Source organism: Canis aureus, chromosome 11, assembly GCF_053574225.1.
Source record: "Canis aureus isolate CA01 chromosome 11, VMU_Caureus_v.1.0, whole genome shotgun sequence".
In the NCBI taxonomy this organism is placed as follows: Eukaryota; Metazoa; Chordata; class Mammalia; order Carnivora; family Canidae; genus Canis; species Canis aureus.
In genome coordinates this window covers 34,017,601-34,039,201 of record NC_135621.1, presented here as the reverse complement: position 1 = coordinate 34,039,201, position 21,601 = coordinate 34,017,601, and the positions used below count along the sequence as shown (strand labels likewise).

General features: G+C 46.0%; 1 protein-coding gene across 6 annotated transcripts in view; it reads left to right on the top strand.

Moving 5' to 3' along the window:
- Positions 1 to 21,601, top strand: part of ABTB3 (ankyrin repeat and BTB domain containing 3) — a 310,072-nt gene that overhangs the window by 265,067 nt on the left and 23,404 nt on the right. For 4 of the 6 annotated variants that reach the window (XM_077914751.1, XM_077914749.1, XM_077914755.1 and 1 more), the window contains 5 exons: positions 1,435 to 1,528; positions 1,646 to 1,781; positions 2,507 to 2,727; positions 4,214 to 4,392; positions 19,697 to 19,802. In XM_077914751.1, the coding sequence (XP_077770877.1) occupies positions 1,435 to 1,528; positions 1,646 to 1,781; positions 2,507 to 2,727; positions 4,214 to 4,392; positions 19,697 to 19,802 (736 nt within the window). The remainder of the gene's footprint in view (positions 1 to 1,434; positions 1,529 to 1,645; positions 1,782 to 2,506; positions 2,728 to 4,213; positions 4,393 to 19,696; positions 19,803 to 21,601) is intronic. The other 2 variants (XM_077914754.1, XM_077914752.1) reach the window with 1 other exon arrangement.

Sequence of the window (21,601 nt, the reverse complement as noted above, 5' to 3'; positions counted from 1 at the left end):
CTTTGCATGTGTCTTCTGAAACAGCTCCCTGAGTATGGAGAGATGTCCTCATCCAAGGTCCTTTGGGCATTGAAGTATGTATTGCTTGCACTTTCTTTTCTGGTTTTTGTACAGTTGATATTCAATGACTAGCCATCTAGTACATTCTAGATCTTAAATTTGGTCTTTAGTTCATCCAAAAAAAAGAAATAAGCATCCAGGTCCATTACCACACATGGCCTCATAATGCCGAACTTCGGGTATAATCAGGAACACTTGTTTTTATGTGGTCCAAGCCTCTTAGAAGTATGCAGAGCAGGAAAGCGTTACGGGGACCACTGGGCGATGTTGGAGATCCATAGGAATCTTGTTTTCTCGGTCATGGAACTCCTTCAGAAAGATCCAAAGTCATGTTCCAGGAGGTGGAGTGTATGACATGGTACACTGAGAGCTGACTTCTGCTGTAGAATGTCATGCCCAGTTCACTCCTGGTAGAGGAGTTTAGGAAAGAAAGGATCAGAGGGGCGGCCTAGTGGACACAAATGCCATCCCTTAAAGTGCAGTGGCATCCTAAGCCTTCAAATCAGGAATAGGAGCAGCAGGCAGCCAAGCAAAGCCCCATGGAAGTCAGGCCACCTCTCCACTGCAGGTACACATGGCATGGAATGCCAGCCCTCTCCTGGCGGTGCCCTCAGGGAGCCCTGGGTAGGTAGTCAAGAAGGCAGAATGTTCCTCCTCGTTTTCCATTAGCAGTGCTAAGAGCACATTCACTGTGGGTGAGACCCGGCATGGACAGTCTCCATCTTTATGAAGTCCAGACATCTTCGGGAATACACAGAATGGAGTAGACTCCTCAGAGTTCCCTCTGCCACTTGATTAATTGATCTCGCTGGCCAGGAAACTTAGCATTTGCTAAACTATCCTCAGAGCCACCCAGAATGTTCTAGAAGGGATTCATGCCCCGGGTGGCCCAGATGGTCCCCAAAGTCCTCTGGAACTCAAGATTCCGTGGTTCTAAGAGGCAACTCTAATGCTCTCCGAGGCTTTGTGTCTCCAACCCAAAAAGAGTCTTCCAACACTCTGGTGCCTCAAGAGTCCAAGGCAGCGCTTCTAGAGACTTGAACGTGCATATAAATGACCTGGAGATCTTGCTGCAATGCAAACTCTCATTCAATTGGTCTGGGATGGGGCCTGAGTGCTCACATTTGCAACAAGCTCCCAGGTGATGCGGATGCTGCTTTCCGAAGACCAGGCTTTGATAGTCCGAGGTTCTAGGACATTCAAGAGGCCATCAGCTCACCCTCTATGTACAGCTGCCCTCACCCTGTGCACACGGCCACTGACCCAGAGGGAGGGCAGGAACATTGGCATCGCACTGACTTCTGCCAGCTTTTCCTGATGTGTCCTCACAGTGCATGTCCTTTAAATGTCTCAGTGGCCACTCTTCCTCCACAGCTGCTCCTGGACGCTGGGGCCAAGGTGGAAGGCTCCGTGGAGCACGGCGAGGAGAACTACTCGGAAACACCCCTTCAGCTGGCAGCTGCCGTAGGTAAGAGCCGCTGAGCCTCGTCCCGGCCGAGGGTCTCCACCACCTTGCGCCCTCAGTGTGTCTGTAACTGTATCTTTGCTTTATCCGCTTATAAAACCCCCTTCTCTGGGCTTGCAGGAAATTTTGAGCTGGTTAGTTTGCTGTTGGAGCGTGGTGCGGATCCCCTGATAGGAACCATGTACAGGAATGGAATTTCTACAACCCCCCAGGGTGATATGAACTCTTTCAGCCAGGCCGCAGCCCACGGACACAGGTAGGCTAGGATGGGCCAAAGCCACAAGGTCCCAAGTGGTGCTTGTTAAAAATGCAGATTCCCAGGCCTACCCCAGACCCATTACATCTCTGGATGTGGGGCCCAGAAGCAGGCCAGACCCCAGGCCTGGCCAGAGTGGCCTTAGCCACCAGCTTTCTGCTCAGAGCCAACTCCATGCAGCGCACATCCACTCAGGCTACCTTGTTTTGTCCTTGCCCTGTCAGCTTTCACCTCACAGAGACACCACTTTTTGCCAGTTTGGTCAGAGCCTGTCACCTCAGCTGCCGTGAAGTGAGAAGAACCATTTTAAAAATAATAAAATCCCTTCCAGCCTAAGTTACCACTTATCTACATTTCCTTCAGGGTTTACCCCCTTCCAGTTTTTTGACACACAACCCTAGTAAAGCAGATTCACTGTGGGACCCCGTGTGCAGGCTGATGGTTAGAAGGGCACAGTCCTAGAACCTTCTCGATACTTCTAGATACTTGAGGAAAGCACTTAGCTCCAGGCTGCTCTCAAGGAAACATAGCCAGTCACGCCTCTCCCATCTCCGTCCTCAAAACATCACACCGGTGGTCAGGGCTCTGAAACCACCACCCCAGAGTTGTTCCCATCATCCCCCTGTTCTCACATGAGTGGGGTCCCCACTTCCCACACCCCATCCCTGCCCTGGAAAAGCCCTTCCATCTCTGAGTGTCTTCCTCTCTGGGTTTATGATTGACAGGAATGTGTTCCGCAAACTGCTCGCTCAGCCAGAGAAGGAGAAGAGTGATATCCTGTCCCTGGAAGAGATTCTGGCCGAGGGGACTGACCTGGCGGAGACAGCCCCGCCTCCCCTGTGTGCCAGCCGCAACAGCAAAGCCAAACTGAGAGCTCTGAGGGAGGCCATGTATCACAGCGCTGAGCATGGCTACGTGGATGTCACAATTGATATCAGGAGCATAGGTCAGTCTGGCACCCTCCACCGCTGGGCACAGCACTCCTGCCCAGCTCTAGGTTACACACACACACACACACACACACACACACACACACACACGGGCCCAGGGAACTTCTCATTTGCTGGTTGGATCACTTCCAAGCTAAAACACCCACACCTCCTCAAAGACAGCAGCATCCCTCCCTACCCCGAAAGGCTGATCCTCAGGTCATTTTCTCATGATTCCCAAACTCTGGACCCTGAGAATTTAAGGAATTAGAATCACCTGGGAGCTTGTCTGAATACAGATTGCCAGGCCCTACACCCAGAGGCTCTGCTGTTGAGGGTCTGGATGGATAAAGGCCGGAAATCTTTATGTTTAACAATCATCCCAGGTGGTTCCCAGTGGTTGGTGAATCACTGCCTTAGAGCACCCATATCCAAGAAGCAGTGGCCAGGCAACAGGTAGGATGAGGCTCACCCACTGAGCTTCAGGGTACAAAGCCACTCCTGAGAAAAGCTAGGGTTGGCTCTTCCTTGAGGGAGCTAGCTCAGATCCATCTCTGTGTGTCCAGGGAGCAGGCCAGCTCAGCCTTCCCAGTATGGGGGCAGGAACAGCAGGTCCTAGCATGGGCTTTCAACCTCTGGTATGGCAGGTCAAGGTGGGCAGAGGGCCTGAGGAGAGGCCCCCCTGCTGCCATTCTGGACGTGGGCCTCTCTCTCCGAGTGACTGTTCAGAATGTGGGACATTTGTGCCACTGTGCCGAGGGCCTATTTAGCATGACGCTGAAGCTCCGGACTCTGAATGGCCTACTCCTTATGCCCAGTAGTGGAGCATGCTCTTCATCCGTGCCTCTCCATGGGGAAGGAGAAGCACATCGCAGCAGTCAGCTGCTGGAGAGGTTTCTGTGAAAGGAGGAAGGCCTGATGAAGCGCCCACAGCGGGAAGAGTTGTTCTGCCCAGGGGAGCGGCAGCAGTACCTTCCAGGCCTTTCTCTGACGTCTGCGCCCATCCTGGCCAGGGCAGTAGATGGTGAGGCCCACCGATGGGTTTCACCAGCTCTGAGCTCTCACTTGGGCATGATGTGCTGCTCATCCTGAGCAGGACTCTAACCCCCCTGAGCTTCTGTCTCCCCAGAAGGCAGAAGGGATGGAGGGGAGCAACGTCAGGACCCAGAAGTATGGGGTAGGCATAAGCAGTGTGTCACATTCTGTGTTCTGCACGATGGTGAGATCTTGTAAAATGCAGCTCCTAGTAAGTGAACAGCGTGCACAGATGGACAGCCATAGCTAAGGGGATTGAATTCTGATCTTTAGTTTCAACATCTGCAAATCTTCAGGGGGAATAAAAAGCAACTTTGGCGCAGTTCATCCCACATCAGGCTCTTGGGCTCGTAATTTGGTGATGTCCTGGGGAAAGGCCAGCTTGCAGATAAAAAAACACGCCTTCTGTTGTGGTTGTTTTCTGTCTTGTCCTCTCCTCCCCTGCACACCCTCCCCGCCCCCTCCCAGGCGTCCCGTGGACACTGCACACGTGGCTGGAGTCTTTGCGGATCGCCTTCCAGCAGCACCGCAGGCCCCTCATCCAGTGCCTGTTGAAGGAGTTTAAGACCATTCAGGAGGAGGAGTACACGGAGGAGCTCATTACCCAAGGCCTGCCCCTGATGTTTGAGATCTTGAAAGCGAGCAAGGTAGGAGAAGTTTAATGCTGTTGCGGTCAGCTGGCGGCAGCAAGCAAGCAAGGCGGGAGGCTCACGAGCTCAGCAGTCCTTAGCCTGGTCCCGCCCTTCGGGCAGGAATCCTGCAGTCACGGCCACCAGCGGCACGTGTGCCCGGCTGGCTAAAGCCACTTGTGCAGTCATTTGTGGGGCGCTGTTCTGCGGAGCACCTGCTACGTCCCAAGGCCCTTGGGCACATGAGACAAAGTGGAGAGACACCTTCTAACCCAGGGAATTTACAGGAAAGCTGGGGTGATCATGCCAACACATGTGCCCCAAGGGCATCTGAGGTTTATGAAACAGTGTTAAATTGGGTGGCGTGGGCTCTGAGAGGTATGAGTCGGTGTCATGGAGGTGTCACAGAGGTGCTGAGACTTGAGAGGCCCGAATGGACAGATAGGAATCTGGTGGAAAGAGGGAAACGGTACAGCACCCTTGATCAACGGGATACAGACCCTGCCAAGGATCCTGGAGAGCCAGGCCCTGGAGAAAGCTTTCTGGGTACAGAGGATCAGATGAGTGTCACCCCTTCCTCACAGGTCTCCCTGTTCCTGCAACAGGGAGATGCTGTCACCCCATTAGAACATCAGTCCGGCCCATGGGCCATCATGAGATCAATTCTGAAAACTTTCTTTGGGGTCCTTTGCTTGGCGATACCATATGGATGTCCAGTCCCAGCCAGCGGGCCCTGTGGCTTTACTGTGTAAGCAACTGGAGCGCTTTGAGGAGGGATAGCCGTGGCATGCCCACCCCCCAGCCATCCATTGGAGTGCGGAGCCAGGGGCAGAGGGAGGAGGTGACAGATGCCCCATCACTGTGGCCACGGAAGTGCCAAAGGTGACCAGTCTGCCTGAGAGGCTCTGAGGAGTTTGTGCATCAAGTACCACATACCGAGGGCTCCTCAGTGGGTCCCAAGAGCCCACGTAGCACAGTGGTTCAGGGCGTGGACTCTGGAGCCAAACTGTGGGAATTTAAACCTCACTATACCGCTTACCAGCCTTATGACCCCAGTCAAGTTACTTGACTTCCCTCTGCCTCAGTTTCCCTACCTGAAAATGGGGACAATAATTATACTAACCTCTTAGGGTGGTTGTGAAGATAAAATGAGTCAGTGCCCTTCAAACTGTCCCTGCAACTCCGTGAGTGCTTTATACGTCATAAAGATGGCCTCACCAGAGGATGTGGCACCTCCAGGATGTCCCCAAAGGTGTTCTGTAAAAACCATCCCCTCAAAATATTTAGCACCCCATTGCAGCGCACATATCAACCAGCCATGAGTACTGACCTGAGAACGGGCCAAACATCAGCTCTTTCTGCAGGCTAACATTGGATTACTCACAATTTCTCTCCTGCGGAGTCTTGAATACCCTAATTCACAAAGGCAATCAGGTGTTTCCCAAACTCATTTGACCTTGGAACTCTTTTATCACGAACTGTCTCAAGACACAAGTGAGGATTTTTTTTAAGCTAAAATACGTATTTTATATGCCATATATATGCTATATGCCAGGCACTCTTTGAAGCACATTCTAAGGATTAACTCATTTAATCCTCACAAACAACCTTTGAAGGAGATAATGTTCTTATCTGCATTTAACAGATGGGTAGACCGAGACACAGAGAAGGTGATCACTTGCCCAAGGCCACACAGTTGTGTGGCACAGCTGGGCTTGAACCCAGGCAGCCTGGCTCTAGCACCAGCTTCTCATCACTTTGCTCCAGAACAGCCTTTATAGAAGCATAGGGTCCCTCTCAGACCATGGAACCTCTGATATCTCTGGGGCAATGGGCCTGTAAACTTGCAGGGCAGTGTGGGTTCCCCTTGCCAGGCTGCCCAAAGAGTGAAGAGGGGAGCAGAGAGCTGCCTTCTCTGGATGGCAGGGGTGGCCCAACAGCAAAGCAGCAGCAGCATGGCCCCTCAGCTGTCTGAGCCTCAAGCACCTGGCCTGGGGTCCAGAGCTGCGCTCATGAAGTATTCTTATCCGCAGCCTAGCCTTAATCCACAGTCTCAGGGCTCACTGCAGCTGGATTTGACAGAATCCCCACCAGGACCCAAAATGGGAGTGGGAGTGCCAGTCCTTGGGTAATGAGCCGCAGTGATTCCACAGGCAGCAAAACCTGATGGAAGCATTTCAAGACCAAACTTCCCCATGCCCTTTACCCCTCCAACTTTGAATGAATGAATGAAGGAATGAATGGCGCTTTCACCTGCAATTACCTAGGAAGCCACTTTAGTGAAAAACGTTTCTAAGTCTGGAATTCCCAGGGGTAGGTGTTCTAACTTGTTCTCACTTGTTTGCTTTTGGTTCCTTGGTTTTTGTTTGTTCCTTTTTTCAGGCTATAACGGGAATTCCACAGATTACTGAGGCATCCTGTGTATTAAGTAAACCTAGTCTATGAAATTTTTTAAAAAGATTTTATTTATTTATTCATGAGAGACACAGAGAGAGAGAGGCAGAGACACAGGCAGAGGGAGAAGCAGGCTCCATGCAGGGAGTCTGATGTGGTACTCGATCCCGGGTCTCCAGGATCACGCCCTGGGCTGAAGGCGGTGCTAAACCGCTGAGCCACCCGGGCTGCCCATGAAATTTTTTTATTAAACTTTATTTTGGTGTTTTGGAGTGTGACATACAGAAAATTGCCGAGGTCATAACTATAGAGCCTAATGAATTTCCACAGGTAAACCTACTGTGTGATCAGCACCAAGGCCAAGAAAGAGAACATTACTAGCGCCCTAGCAAGCCTTTTCAGTCTTATTCAGCTACCCACTAAAGGGCAGCCAGTAGCTGGGAGGGGCCTTTGCCGGGGAATGTGGACTAGAACCCGCCCTGGGCCAGCGATCCTGATCTTCAGGGATGGAGGGAGCCAGGTCCCAGGGAGGAGCAAGCAGTCTGGGAACATTGTGCTTTCAAGTTGGGTTTGCTTTCCTAGGGGCTCGTTGGCGACCCCTACTGGTGAACTGCGATATTCCCGCACCATGTACCCCGAAGGGAAGAGGAAAGAAGGCGTGACCCATTTCCCAGGGCTGCATTGTGAAGCCAAGCAGTCCCGGAGCATGAGTAGTATTCCTCTGGTCAAAAGAAGACTGGAGAGAGATGGTGGCAGAAAAATTCAGAGAGTTGAGAAAGCGCTGTAAAGCTGTGCCTTCCAGCGTGTCCTATTGGAGAATAGTAGTAGCCACACATCACACAACTGCCCAGCAGTATTCCTTCTCCTTCCATTAAAGGATTCCTGTTCAGATCGCATCTGCCATTCTGTGTGGACAGGTACCTGGTTTTATCAGATGATCAGTAATAGTGGATAAGGACCTAGAAATCCCATAAATAAATTCTCTTTATGGTTAGCTACAAATATCCAGCTGTCCTAAAAAGTGAAGCATATACCCTCCCATCCTTGACTTGTGCTCCTTTAGACATTCCTTGAAATCTGGCTGCAGATGGGCTTCTTGTTCCTTCTTCTTAATTTTAATTTCCAAAGAATTCAGCATCTCTAGATTTCCCAGGAGCAGAACAATATAGTCATTTCTTAGTATACATCTGTTTAAAGAAAGTTCCTGGCCCATTTCTCCCACGCATAATGCCCCAGGGCATTGATTCATTCAGCAGTCATGAGGGCTCACTATGCAATAATAGGACAGACACCTTCTTTATCCTCCTGAAATTTGCTGTGTCCAGGGGAGGTGCAGACAGGGAACAAGGAAATGGATCAGAAGAGAGTGGGAGCTTGATAAATGCTATGAAAAAAAAAAAAGGCAAAATTAAGACAATGACCGAATCTCTGGGGGTGGGGCAGGCAAGGTGTAAAGATGTAAAGAAGAGATGTAAAGAAGGTCTCCCTAAGAAGGTAGCATTTGAACAATCACCAAAGTGGGGGAAAGTGCAGCCATGCAGAGGTCTAGAGCAAAAGCATCCCAAGTGGGTGAGTGTAGTTGCTGAGGCTCTTAGTGGAGACATGCTTGGGTGTGTGGAGGCAACAGGAAAATCAGCAAGGTGACCAAGGCAGTGGGATACAGGAAGAAGTACTGTAGATAAAAATCAGATTGCACAAACTCTTTCTCCATGGTGAAAAGTGTGGGTGTCCCTCCATGTGCAGTGAATAGAACACCACTGGAGGTTTTGGACAGAGACAAGACCCGATCTTTGGGGTTTTTTTCTTGTAGTTTATACACCTTTTTACTTTTTCTCAATTTTTAATTGAAATAGCTTAGTTTTTTAAACTTTTGATTTTGAGGTCATTGTAGATTCCATGCAGTTGTAAGAAAAAATACAGCAGTAGCCCTCAGTACCCTTTACTCAGTCTCCCCCATTGGCAATATCTTACTAGAACTATGGTAAAATATCACAACCACGATACTGATGGGATATAGTCAACATGCAGAAAATTTTTATCACCTGCAGGATTCCCTCATGTTGCACTCCTGTAGCCAAACCCATTTCTCTTGTGCCGCCACCCCATCTTTACCCACTGGGAACTGCTAGTGCGTTCTCCATTTCTCTAATTTTATTTTAAGAATGTAATTTCAACTGTGCCTGGGTGGCACAGTTGGTTAAGCATCTAACTCTTGGTTTTGGCTCAGGTCGTGATCTCAGGTTGGTGAGATCAAGACCTGCATCAGGCTCCACGCTCAGTGTGTAGCCTGCTTGAGATTCTCTCTCCCTCTGCCCCTCCTTTCCTGCTCTCTCTCTCTCTCTGTCTCTGTCTCTAGGAAATAAGTCTTTTTTTAAGAAAACGTAATTTCAGTAGAATCATACAGTATGTGACTTTTCAGATTTGGATTTTCTCATTCAGCATAATTCCCTGAAGAATCATCAGGTCATTGGATGTATTCATAGTCTGTTTCTTTTCATTGCCGAGCAGTGCTCCATGGCATGGACATACCATGGTTTGTATAACTGCTCACCCACTGAAGGACAGTAGAATTGTTTCCAGTTTCAAGCTATTACAAATACAGCTGTTGTAAACATTCACACTCAGGTTTTTATGCAGATGTATGTCTTCATTTCTTTGGGATTAATGCCCAGGAGTGCCATCACTGGGTGGTATGGTAGTTGTGTGATTCGTTTTTTAAATAAAGTGCTAAACTGCTTTCGAGAGCGGCTGTACCATTCTACATTCCCACCAGCAAAGTAGGAGTGATCCAGTTTCTCTACATCCTCGCTGTTTGGTATTGTTGCTCTTTTTTATTTTAGCCATTCTGATAGATATGGAAGTGACATCTTGTGGTTTTAATTTCCATTTCCCTAAATGGCTAATGGTGTTGAACATATTTTCATGTGCTTATCTGCCATCTGTACATCCTCTTCAGTGAAATGCCTCTTTGTGTCTTTGCCTGTGTTCTAATTAAGTTGTTTGCTTTTTAACTGCTGATTTTTGAGTGATACTTATCTTTTGTCAGATAATGTGGTCTGCCAGGATTTTCTCGCATTCTATAGCTTTTCTTTTTATCATCTTGGCAGGGTCTTTCACAGAGCAAAAGCTTTTAATTTTGAGGAAATCTTATTGATCAATTTTTATTATAATGGAGAGTCTGCTTTGGGTATCAAGTATTAGAACTCCTTGCCTTGCCCTAAATCGTGAATATGTCCTCATATTTTTTTCCCTAGAAATTTTAGTTTTATGTTTTATACTGATGTGATTGATTTTGTATTAATTTTTGTATGAGGTGTGAGACTTACATCAAGGTTTTCTGGGTTTCGTTTGTGTGTTTTTGTTGGCTTTGGTTTGCTCGTTTTGCCAGGGGATGTTTAGTATCTCATCTCCATTTGTTGGAAAAGCTGTCTCTCCTTCATTGAATTACTTTTGCACATTTGTCAAAAGTGAGTTGGGCATATTTGTGTGGGTCTATTTCTGGGTTCTCCACTCTGCTCACTGATTTATGTGTCATCCTTCCACCATTACTATACAGTCTTGATTAGCATAGCTAAAACATAAATCTTGAAGTTAGGTAGACTTATTTTTCCATTTTATTCTCTTTTTTTGAAAATTATTTTAGCTATGTTCTTTGTCTTTCCATATAAATTTTGTGGGGGGTTTTTCAAGTAAATTCTACCCTCAATGTGGGGCTGGAACTCACCACCCTGAGATCAAGAGTCTCAGTTCTATTGACTGAGCCAGCCAGGTACCCCTCCATATAAATTTTAGAATAAACTTGCTATATTAACAACAACAACAAAAATCTTGCTGATATTTTAATAGGAATTGTGTTAAACCTCTATATTGATTCAGTTAGAATTGACATCTTTACTGTATTAAATCTTTCAGTTTATGAATTGTATGTCTCTTCATGTACTTAGATTGTCTTTGATATATTTTTTAAGATTTATTTATTTTAGAGAGAGCAGGGGGAGGGGCAGAGGATGAGAGAGAATCCTAAAGCAGACTCCCTGCTGAGTGAGGGGAGCCCAATGCTTGCTCGACCTCAAAACCCTGAGATCGTGTCCTGAGCCAAAATCGAGATTTGGCTGCTTAACCGACTGGGCCACCCAAGCATCCCAATCATCTTTGATTTCTTTCATGAACACTGTGGAGTTTGCTGCATAAAAGTCCTGTTTTGTTAGATTTATATATACTTTTTTTTACCAATTGTAAATACAGTATATATATATAAATATATTTTTAACAATTGTAAATACAGTATTTTTATTTTTCTTTTGTCCATGTGTTCATTGTTAACACAGAGAAATACACTTGATTTTTGTATGTTTATCTTGTATTCTACAGCCCTGTTGAACTTGTTTATTCCAGGAATTCTTTGTCGATTTACTGGGATAATCTTGTCACCTGCAAATAAAGACCTTCCTTTTCAGTCTGACCCTGAAGATTTCTTTAGGGGATAGATTTTTTAAAATTATGAATTCAATTTCTTTAATATCTATACAGCTATTCAAATTATCTATTTAATATTGAGATGGGGTACTTTTTTTCAGGGAATTGATTCATTTTATCTGCATTGACAGATTTATGTGGATAGAGTTGTTCATCATAATCCCCCTTATTATCTTTCTGATGTCTACAGTCTGTAGTGATAGACTCTGTTTCATTCCTGATTTTTTAATGTGTCCTCTTTTTCCTTTGTCATTCTTCCTGGAGGTTTGTCAGTTTTATTCATCTTTTCAAAGATCCAGCTCTTTGTTTCATTATTTTTTTTTAATTTTTATTTATTTATGATAGTCACACAGAGAGAGAGAGAGAGAGGCAGAGACACAGGCAGAAGGAGAAGCAGGCTCCATGCACTGGGAGCCCGACGTGGGACTCCATCCCAGGTCTCCAGGATCGCGCCCTGGGCCAAAGGCAGGCACTAAACCGCTGCGCCACCCAGGGATCCCTCTTTGTTTCATTATTTTCTCTACTATTTTTGTGTTAACTTTCATTGATTGCTACTCTTATCTTTATTATTTGCTTGCTTTGAGCCTGGTTTGCTTTTCTTTTTCCAGGTTCTTGAGTAGGAGTTTATATTATTGATTTGAGACTCTTCCTCTTATATATACATTGGATACTGTACATATCCTTCGCACTGCTCTAGCTCTGTACCACAAATTTTGATGTGTTGTTTTCACTTTTCATTCAGTTCAGTGTTATTATTTCCTTTGAATCCTTTTTTTGACTTATGGATTATTTCACAGTCTGTGTCGTTTCCAAATGTTTAGAGACTTTCTTATTATCTGTTATTGATTTCTAGTTTGACTCCATTGTGGTCAGAGAATACCTTCTGTATTACTTATTTTAAGTTTCTGAGTTTGGCTTTATGGCCCTAAGTATGGTCTCTCTTGATATCATCATGAACACTTGAAAATACTGTTTTCTGCTGTCATCAAGAGGAGTGGTCTATAAATGTCGATTAGACTCTATTGGTTGATGGTGGTGTTGAGTTCTTCATATCCTTCGGATTTTTCTATCTTATAAATTCAAATAGGGGTGTTGAAGTCTCCAACTATAATTGTGAATTTGTTCTGTCAATTCTGTCAATTTTTGAATCACATATAAGGCAGCTCTGTTGTTTGGTGCATACATATTTAGAACTAAAATGTCTTCTTTGTGATTAACCCCTTTATCATTAAATAATGCCTCTTTCTGCTTCTGTCAATTTTCTTTGCTCTGAAGTCCACTTTATCTAATATTTTTAACATAGCCACTCATACTCCTTTGATTAATATTTGCATTTTTTTCACCCTTTTACTTTCAACCTGCCTTTTTCATTATATTTGAAGTGATTTTCTTGTAAACAGTTGGGCTTTTTCATCCACTTTGCCAATCTCTGTCTTTTAATTGGTATATTTAGACCATTTATATTTTATTGTTACTTTAGAGCTTATGTCTGCCACCTTATTTTTGTTTTCTGTTTGGTTTCTCTACCTTTGGTTCTCCTTTCCCTGCCTTCCTGTGGGTTACTCGAATATTTTTTTAATTCCATTTTTATTTGTCTGCAATGTTTTTGATAGCTTTTATATAGCTTCATATAGCTTTTCTAGTGGTTGTTTGCAGTATTACAAATACCTAACAGCATAGTCTACTGGTACCATCATTTCACCAGTTCAAGTGAAATAAAGAAATCTTACCTCCCTTTATGTGCATTTACCCCCCTCCACTTATGACATAATCATCTTTAAATATTTCCTGTACATACATTTAGAACTGCATCAGACACTGTTACAATTTTTGCATCAACCATCAAACATAATTAGGAAACTCAAGAGGAGAAAGTGGGCCTATTATGCCTACCCATATTCTTGTTTACCATGTTCTTTCTTTCTTCCTGAAGTTTCAAGTTTACTTTTATATCCTTTCCTTTCAACATAGAGAACTTTCTTCAGCCATTCTTTTAGCGTAGGCCTCTTTGTGACAAATTCTCTAGTTTTCCTTCATCGGAGAATGTCTGATTTCCCTTTCATTACTAAAAGATACTTTCACTGGTTATTATTTGCTTGATATTTTCCTTTAAATCAACTTACCAGCTGTTAAATGCACTTAGGAAATGCTGTAGTACTACCATAAAGAGAGCCTGCATTACTTGCCATGAATAGAGGGTACATACCAAAACACACAGGTGACTATTTAAAAGCAATTTATTGTGTGTTCGATTTCATCTCAGACCCAGTTTCAGTGACAGACATGGGACTGGGCACTGTCCTCATGGAACTCTGTCTGGTGCCCCTCCCATCTCTTTGGTACCCCTTCCTAATACCTTTCCCAGGTGTGCACCAGCAGACAGAGGCTCATTGTTCACAGGTCAACCTAGTGTATTCCACAAGGGAGAACCCGTCTAGGGATGAACCACTGTTGAGGATGGCTTGAGGCAGAGAACTCACTGCCATTGTCCCCTGAAAGTAACAGTATTTCCACCATTTCCAGATTTTGAGATGTGGCTTTTTTCACCTTTTAGCATTTCACAACTTGAAGTGGGTCTTTGAACATGAATGTGTGTATTTAATGCAGTGAGGTGGGTTTTTTTTCTCTTCCTAAAAGCTGCCATTAATTGTATGACATTTTAGAATCTAGAAGAAAAGAGAAATTGGTTTGAATTATAGGAAATTGCTGTTTGGGGGGTTAAGAATGGTCAAATCTCAGCACTTTCCTTTGGTTCAGCCTAATGGTATGTTATGATGCGTAATCCTTTTTAGCTCTCCTAGCAACCTCACCGAGCAGATATTTTTAATCCACTTTGGAAGAGGGCAGCAAAGCCCGGAGACGCTGAGTAACTTTCCTAAGGTCACAGAGCTAGTGAATGAGGAGCCAGGACCGGGACCCAGCCTCATCTGGTCCTGCTGTCCATGGTTTTACCACTTCATAGAACCCCTGCCTAACACACCTAAAAAGGACCTTTGGGATCAATCCCAGCATTCCTTTCTGAAGAAAAGAAAATGTTTTGGTGCCTTCTTAGGAGAGAAGTGAGGGTCAGAGGAAAAGAGGAAAGATGTCATCCCACATTCACAGGAGCCCGTCTCAGGAATCACCTGCCAACCATGACATTAAGAACTTCACTTCATTCCCCTTTTGTTCTATGTAGCCATAGTTCTGAATCCTGAGGACCCAAGTTCACTCTATACGTCCACCCAGCATTTTCTATGAGAGACCTGAATGGCTGGTACCTAGCAGCATACCAGTTACAACCACTAACCAGGTGCTGTGTCCTTGGGCTCAGGCAGACGCCCACTCAGCCCCAGCCCCTGCCTCCTCCTCCTCCTGCTCCGGGGGGCTTGCCCTGGCCTCCCAGGTCAGAGCTTGCATGCACAGACTGGCACACTGCCCCTGAGAGTCAAGCCTTGTGGCGCCTTTCCCTAAAAGCACGTCTCTTCCATGTGCAGCTCAGAGGAGGATATAGGCATCTTCCCAGCACAACTACCCCACCTACCCATGCCTCTAAAATAGAGTGAGCCTCGAGTTTGGTTAATTCCATTCTGCTGTCTTCAGGTTTGGGTCCAGAGTTAACCAAACTCAAAAGATAACCCAGTTCACTGCCCCAAACTGACCATCTAACCCAGCGGCTCTCACCCCACTGGAGCTATTAACTGATACTAATTACAGCACCCCGTCTTGCTCAGAGGGGCCCTCCTGGAGTCCTAATTCATTCTGGGTGCCAGAGACCTGGATCGAATGATACCAACAATCCCTCTCCCTGAGGAAACACACAGAGAGGGGCACAGAACAGATGCCTCAACAAACACAGATGAATTCAAGGACAGAGTGGGGAGTCTTCTCTTGGGATTCTGGCATCTGAAAGAGAGGTGGCCAGAAAGCCTTGAGAAAGGCAGCATTTTGGGTCCTGACATGGGAACCATCATCATCAACCATCACATAGTGTTCAGCACTTAGCAGATGCCAAATAGATCCTTAAAAAAAGAGTTAATGCTTGAATGGCTGCATCCCTTATCACACGGGGTCATGTTCACATTCGTGAAGACTTGAGGGGATGAATGAATAAGGCCCAGGGAACTGTCAGTGTCCACTTTGACCCTTGAATCTTCCTCTTTCCCTTTCTCTTGAACTTCTAATATTTTCATCATAATGATCCTGTTTCCTCATTGGGCAGATTTTTTTTCCAATAATAGACTTCATTTTTTAAAATGGTTTGAGATTTACAGAAAAATTGAGACAATAGCACAGAGTTCCCCATACAGCCCCTCATCCACATTCCCCTATTATTAACACCTCACACTGGTATGATACATGTGTTATAATTAATGAGCCAACATTGATACATTATTATTAGCTAAATTCCATTCTTGATTCTTATCTCCTTAGGTTATTTTTAAGATTTTATTTATTTATTCATGAGAGACACAAGAGAGAGGCAGAGACATAGGCAGAGGGAGAAGCAGGCTCCCTGTGGGGAACCCGATGCAGGATTCCATCCCAGGACCCCAGGATCACGACCTGAGCCAAAGGCAGACACTCAACCACTGAACCACCCAGGCGTCCCCCTATTTCCTTAGCTTTTGTCTAATGTCTTCTGTTTCAGGATCCCATCCTAGACCCACATTATTCCTCTTTTTTTATTATTATTTTATTTATTTATTCATGAGAGACAGAGAGAGGCAGAGACCCAGGCAGAGGGAGAAGCAGGCTCCATGCAGGGAGCCCGATGTGGGACTCGATCTGAGGTCTCCAGGATCACAACCTGAGCCAATGGCAGATGCCAAACTGCTGAGCCACCTGGGCTGCCCCACATTATTCCTCTTGACAGAGACCACTTCTCAGATTCATTTTTGGTGACCTTGATAAATTATGAGGAGTAATAGTCAGATATACCATCAAGGATGCCCCCTAGTGGAATAGGGGATGTTTTTCTCATGATTAGACTGGGTTTGGAGCGGAAGACTACAGAGGTCAAATGCCATTCCCACCACATCCAGGGCACATATTCTCCATGTGAGTGTTCACTGCTGGTGCTGACCTTGTTCACCTTGCTGAGGTTGGCACTTGTCAAGATTTTCACCTGCAGTGAGAAAATCTTATTCCTTTCCCCTTTTCCCAATCTTCTCCTTGGAATTGAGTCATGATGTGCAGCCCTCCCCTAGGAGTGGCCAGTGATTCTCCTCTCAAATAACTTACAAGTATTTAAGGATTGTCCCGTTGGACCAGACATGGTCAATCCTTGTCTTTACTTTCTCGGGTGACACAACACACACTGAGGTTAGACCACCACCACCAATCAATCCATCACAGTCCCCACAGAGGCTTAGGCCTCTGTCACAGGCCACGGAGTCCAGGAAGTAGATCTTCATTCCTTCACCCGAGGTGGTTAGACATACCCTGCTGGGGATTAGCAAGACCTATGCCAATCATCACAGAGCACATTTTGGGCAGCACATTTTGCAGACACAGGCCGCCTCTTTTCTGCAATCCCCAAGCATTCACTGAGCTTTCACAGTGAAAGCTCACCCTAGTGGGCTGGGGTCACAAGGATCATGAAATATGAGGCCACCTGGGCCAACTCTAGATGAGGTGTAGTAGTGTTCTATCGCCACAGAGCAAGTTACCACAGCGCAGAGGCCGAAAACAACACTTGCTTATTTTGTGGTTTCCTTGGGTCGGAAACCAAGGCCAGTATCTTTCTGGGCTCTCTGCTTAGGGTCTCACAGAGACCCAACATCAGTGTCAACAGGGCTGTGTTCCTTCCTGGAAGCTCCACGGAAGAATCCCTGAATCAAACTCATTCTGGTTTGGGTAGAATTGAGTTCCTGGTGGTTATAGGACTAAGGCCCCATTTCCTTGCTGGCTGCCAGCTCGGGGTCCCCTTTTACTCCCAGTTTTGTTACCCACACTCCCCCACTCAAGCTGGCTGTGTGGTCCCCTCCATCTCTGTACATCCAGTCCTTCTTGGGCTTCAAATCCCTATGGCTTCCTATTCTCCCCCATCCTTCTGAGTTCTTCTTCTGCCTTTAATTTTAAGGGCTCATGTGATTACATTGGGCCTGCTCAGCTCATCGAGAATAATATACTTATTTTAAGATCAATTTAAAGCTTAGCAAGAAATAAAATCTTTAAAAAAGGAGCGGGGGCACCTGGGTGGCTCAGTGATTGAGCATCTATCTGCCTTTGGCTCAGATGGTGATCCCAGGGTCCTGAGATCAAGTCCTGAAGTAGGCTCCTAGCAGGGAGCCTGCTTCTCCCTCTGCCTGTGTCTCTGCCTCTCTCTGTGTCTCTCATGAATAAATAAATAAAATATTTTTAAAAATAAATAAAGCTTAGCAAGTAACCTTAATCATTCCAGTAGAGCACCTTTTGCCCTGTAATGTAATATATTTACAGGCATGGTATCCCACAATACTCTCAGTCTCAGGATTTGGGGGGTACAGTATTCTAGGAGGCTGAAGTGCTGACAACACAGTGCATCTCTTTTTTTTTTTTAATTTTTTATTTATTTATGATAGTCACAGAGAGAGAGAGAGAGAGAGAGAGAGAGAGGCAGAGACATAGGCAGAGGGAGAAGCAGGCTCCATGCACCGGGAGCCGGACGTGGGACTCGATCCCGGGTCTCCAGGATCACGATCACGCCCTGGGCCAAAGGCAGGCGCTAAACCGCTGCACCACCCAGGGATCCCCCACAGTGCTTCTCAAACATTAGTGTGCATGGGAATCATCTGCAGAGCCCAATGCTATGGATTCTGAGTCAGTGGGCCTGGAGTGAGCATCTGCATTTCTGGCAGGCTCCCAGGCCACCCTGCTGCTGGTGGTCTATGAAACACATCTTAAGTGGCAGGCTTTAGACCAGGAGAAACAAATATCAGCCTCCAGCTCAAGTCAAACTCAGGAGAGAATATTCATACATAAACCTGTGGCTTTCAAGCCTGAGAGATTACCAGAATATTTGTTAAAATCCAATTTGGCTGGACCCCACCCCCAGTGTTTCTGAGTCAGAAAGTCTGGAATGGGACCTGGGAATCTGAATTTCCAGCCCTTTGATGCTGATGCTGCCACTTTGAGTACACCTGCATAAAGCCATGAGACAGGCAGTCACTTTTTGAGTGTTGAGAGGAACATTTAACATCTTTTGGTCAAAAGGCATCATCTTTGAAAGCAGAATTCCTTTTGTCCAATATTGATTGCATCCCCTTAGGCGCCTCTGTGGATCATGTCTGAGGCAACATGGTGCCTTGTGGGATCTCATCTCCTTTAATCAAATGATTGATTTTCTTTTCATGTGTTGAGCTGTATCCTTCTGCTTCGGGAGCATGATGAAACAAATTCAAGAATATCTCAAACCGCTGATGTCATCAGTCGTCCCCAACCCATCTTTTAAAATCAAAAATAATATTTGTTTGTATTACAAAAACTCCTATTTGTTGTAGAAAATACAGATAAAAAGAAAAGGGGAAACATCATAAGCCCACCCAAAGGTGGTGACTCTACTCTTCCAGACATTCCCTATGCATATCCATCACTCTAAGTATATATATATAGAGGGGTTTATTTCCAAAAATACATGGTACAAACTGTGTTGTAACCTACTTTTCTTAATATATTGTAAATGTCTTTCTACCTCATTCCCATTTTCAGCCCCTAGCCTCAACCCCCTTCACCCAATGAAAAGCATCAAATGCTGTGATCGTGGCTTCCCTCCCACACACCTGCAGTTGAAGTGAGATTAATGACCAGCAGTGGGTCCCAAGGGGGAGAGGCGAAAACATGAAGGACACAGGACAACTGAAACAGGCTCCTTTGTGCCTGAGTGATCGGAGGCAGCTGTAGTCCTGCATCACAGAATTTGTCCCCCACAACCCCCCTTTTTTTTTTGGAGATCATGATTCAGCTGAGCATTCCTGGATCCGGATATGCTTCAGCACCAAAAATCATATTCCTAAGAAAGCTGAATCAGGAGCATTTGTGTCTGGGTAATGGCGAGCACAGTCACGGGATCACAAGGGCTTCCTGCTGCTATTTTCAGGATAATTCCTTGCTTCCAGAAATGTGGAGTATTGATAAAGGTGTGTTTGGGGTTTAAAAAAGAAAACAAACCTTATTTTCCACTCTGTGAGCTGTCAAACTGCTTTCCAATGGGTGGTAAATGATTGAAGCAAGAAGAAAGGATTTAATTACAAATTAAGCTTTCACCTGTGAACAAACCAGAAAGAGACAACAGACAACATGGCAAGCAAATCCAGATCCTGCTGAGCAAATTGAATATATGAAGTCTGGGGGTGGAGTGGCGGGGGGTGCTTCTCTTGGAACCTGCCAGAAGTTTGTGGGTCCCGCTAGCCTGGGGTCAAGCATTTGTGCTGACAGCTTGGGTGAGGCCGTGCAGGGGCCACCAGTGTGAACTGTTTGTTCTTTTCTGCAGAATGAGGTCATCAGCCAGCAGCTGTGCGTCATCTTCACTCACTGCTACGGGCCCTACCCCATCCCCAAGCTCACAGAGATCAAGCGCAAACAGACCTCGCGCCTGGGTGAGTGCCTCACCGCGCCCAGCCCTGCGATGTTGTGTTGTGGTTTGAAGACACAGAGGTAGCAGACACCCCAAAGAAAGTAGGCGGTATGGGAGGGTACATAAGGTGGGTACAGGAGTCAGGCAAGTGGAGACCGTGGTAACCTTTATCACGTGATAGCCGGAGACTCTACCTTGGAAATGTGGACAGGGAGACTGGCTGGTACCTCGTCCCTCCAACTGAGGGACTTTCTCCCACAGAGACAAACCGCCCAGGGCCCATGCACTTCCTGCAGACAGGTGGATTTGCCCCATTCCGAAGGAAGGCTGATCTGTGCAGCAGGTCCTCCCCCCACTTCCCTTCTAAGAAGTCTCTCTTTCTCCCTGAGGAGGAACAGGCAGGTGACAGTGACAGGCCCGCAGTGTTCCTCTGATGGAATCCTGCAGGGGCCCGTGAGGAGAGCAGACAAGTGCCCGCCACACACAGACACACACACGTGGGGAACATACCTGAGCTGAGGAGACCAGGAACTCTGAAATCCCATTGAGTAACGGTAACCTCTTTGTCTTCTCCTCGAACACTGTGTGGGGCTGGCCCCAGCCTAGCACTCAACCTGTGCCATCGCAGGTAACCCTCAGGCCACCCCAGGAGGCAGACACTGCTCTGTTCAGCTGAAAGGGAAGGTCGGCGCTGCCTGCACGATCACTTCGGATGGGGCTGGAGCCTCCCAGCTCCTCCCAAAGCCATAATTCCTTCCCTCTTCTGGAATTTGAGTCCTAGCTTCTCGAACTTTCCAGGAGAAACCTTTCCATCAGGCATTGATTTTATTCAGAGGATCCCAGGGCTGCTGTAAGCTGGCTGGTCAGTCTGGGGGAGAAAAAACAAAGAAATGCTTGGCTGTCTTGAAGCCTGAAACACGAGACTTCTGTCGCAAGGGCCTTTCTCCTTGCTGCCTGGGGAATGATAAAATATTAAAGATAAAGAATTCCTTTTCCAATCAAGGTTGGGGAATCTCCTACTTCCTATTAACTTTTCCTGTAAAGACTGAGAAATGGAAGCATCTGAAAGTGCTGTTCTTTAGCGAAACGGTTATGTTTAGAACAGGTGAGCTAGTTTAAATATTTTTTTTTTAAGATTTTACTTATTTATTCATGAAAGACAGAGAGAGAGAGAGGCAGAGAGACAGGCAGAGGGAGAAGCAGGCTCCATGCAGGGAGCCCGACTAGGACTCGACTCCCACCCCCCACCCCAGTCTCCAGGATCACACCCTGGGCTAAAGGTGGCGCTAAACCACGGAGCCACCTGGGCTGCCCGAGCTAGTTTAAATTAGTGAAAAGTCTGAATTTGTGGACTGTTTTAAAGTATTTTTGTTCCTGTCGTGAATAATTTGTTAACGTAAAGGATACAACTTTTTGTTAAAACGAAACACTTAGTAGCCAAGTCAAATCTCTTCTGTTTTGCTTTATGTCTATTTGTGTGGGGCAAACTATGATGTACCAAAACCACATATATTTCTACTTTGTAGAAAGCAGGTGTTAATTAAAATGTTATCAGGACCACACTAACAGACTTCAGAGACAGAAGATTACATTCCCAGGCCATAGCAATAATGTCTGGCGTCTGGGTGCCTTGTTAGAGCAAACATTTGCAAGGGCTGTTTCAATGACACAGCATAAAATTTGCTTTCCTCTAGTTATAGGCGAGGAGGGGACCTTTTTTTCCTCCTGAATTTGCTGAGCTTTCGTTCACCAGCAATTAAAAGGGCCTGGTTTTCAGGCCAAGCACTGGAATTCCAGGAGTTAGCACTAAGAGAAGAAAGG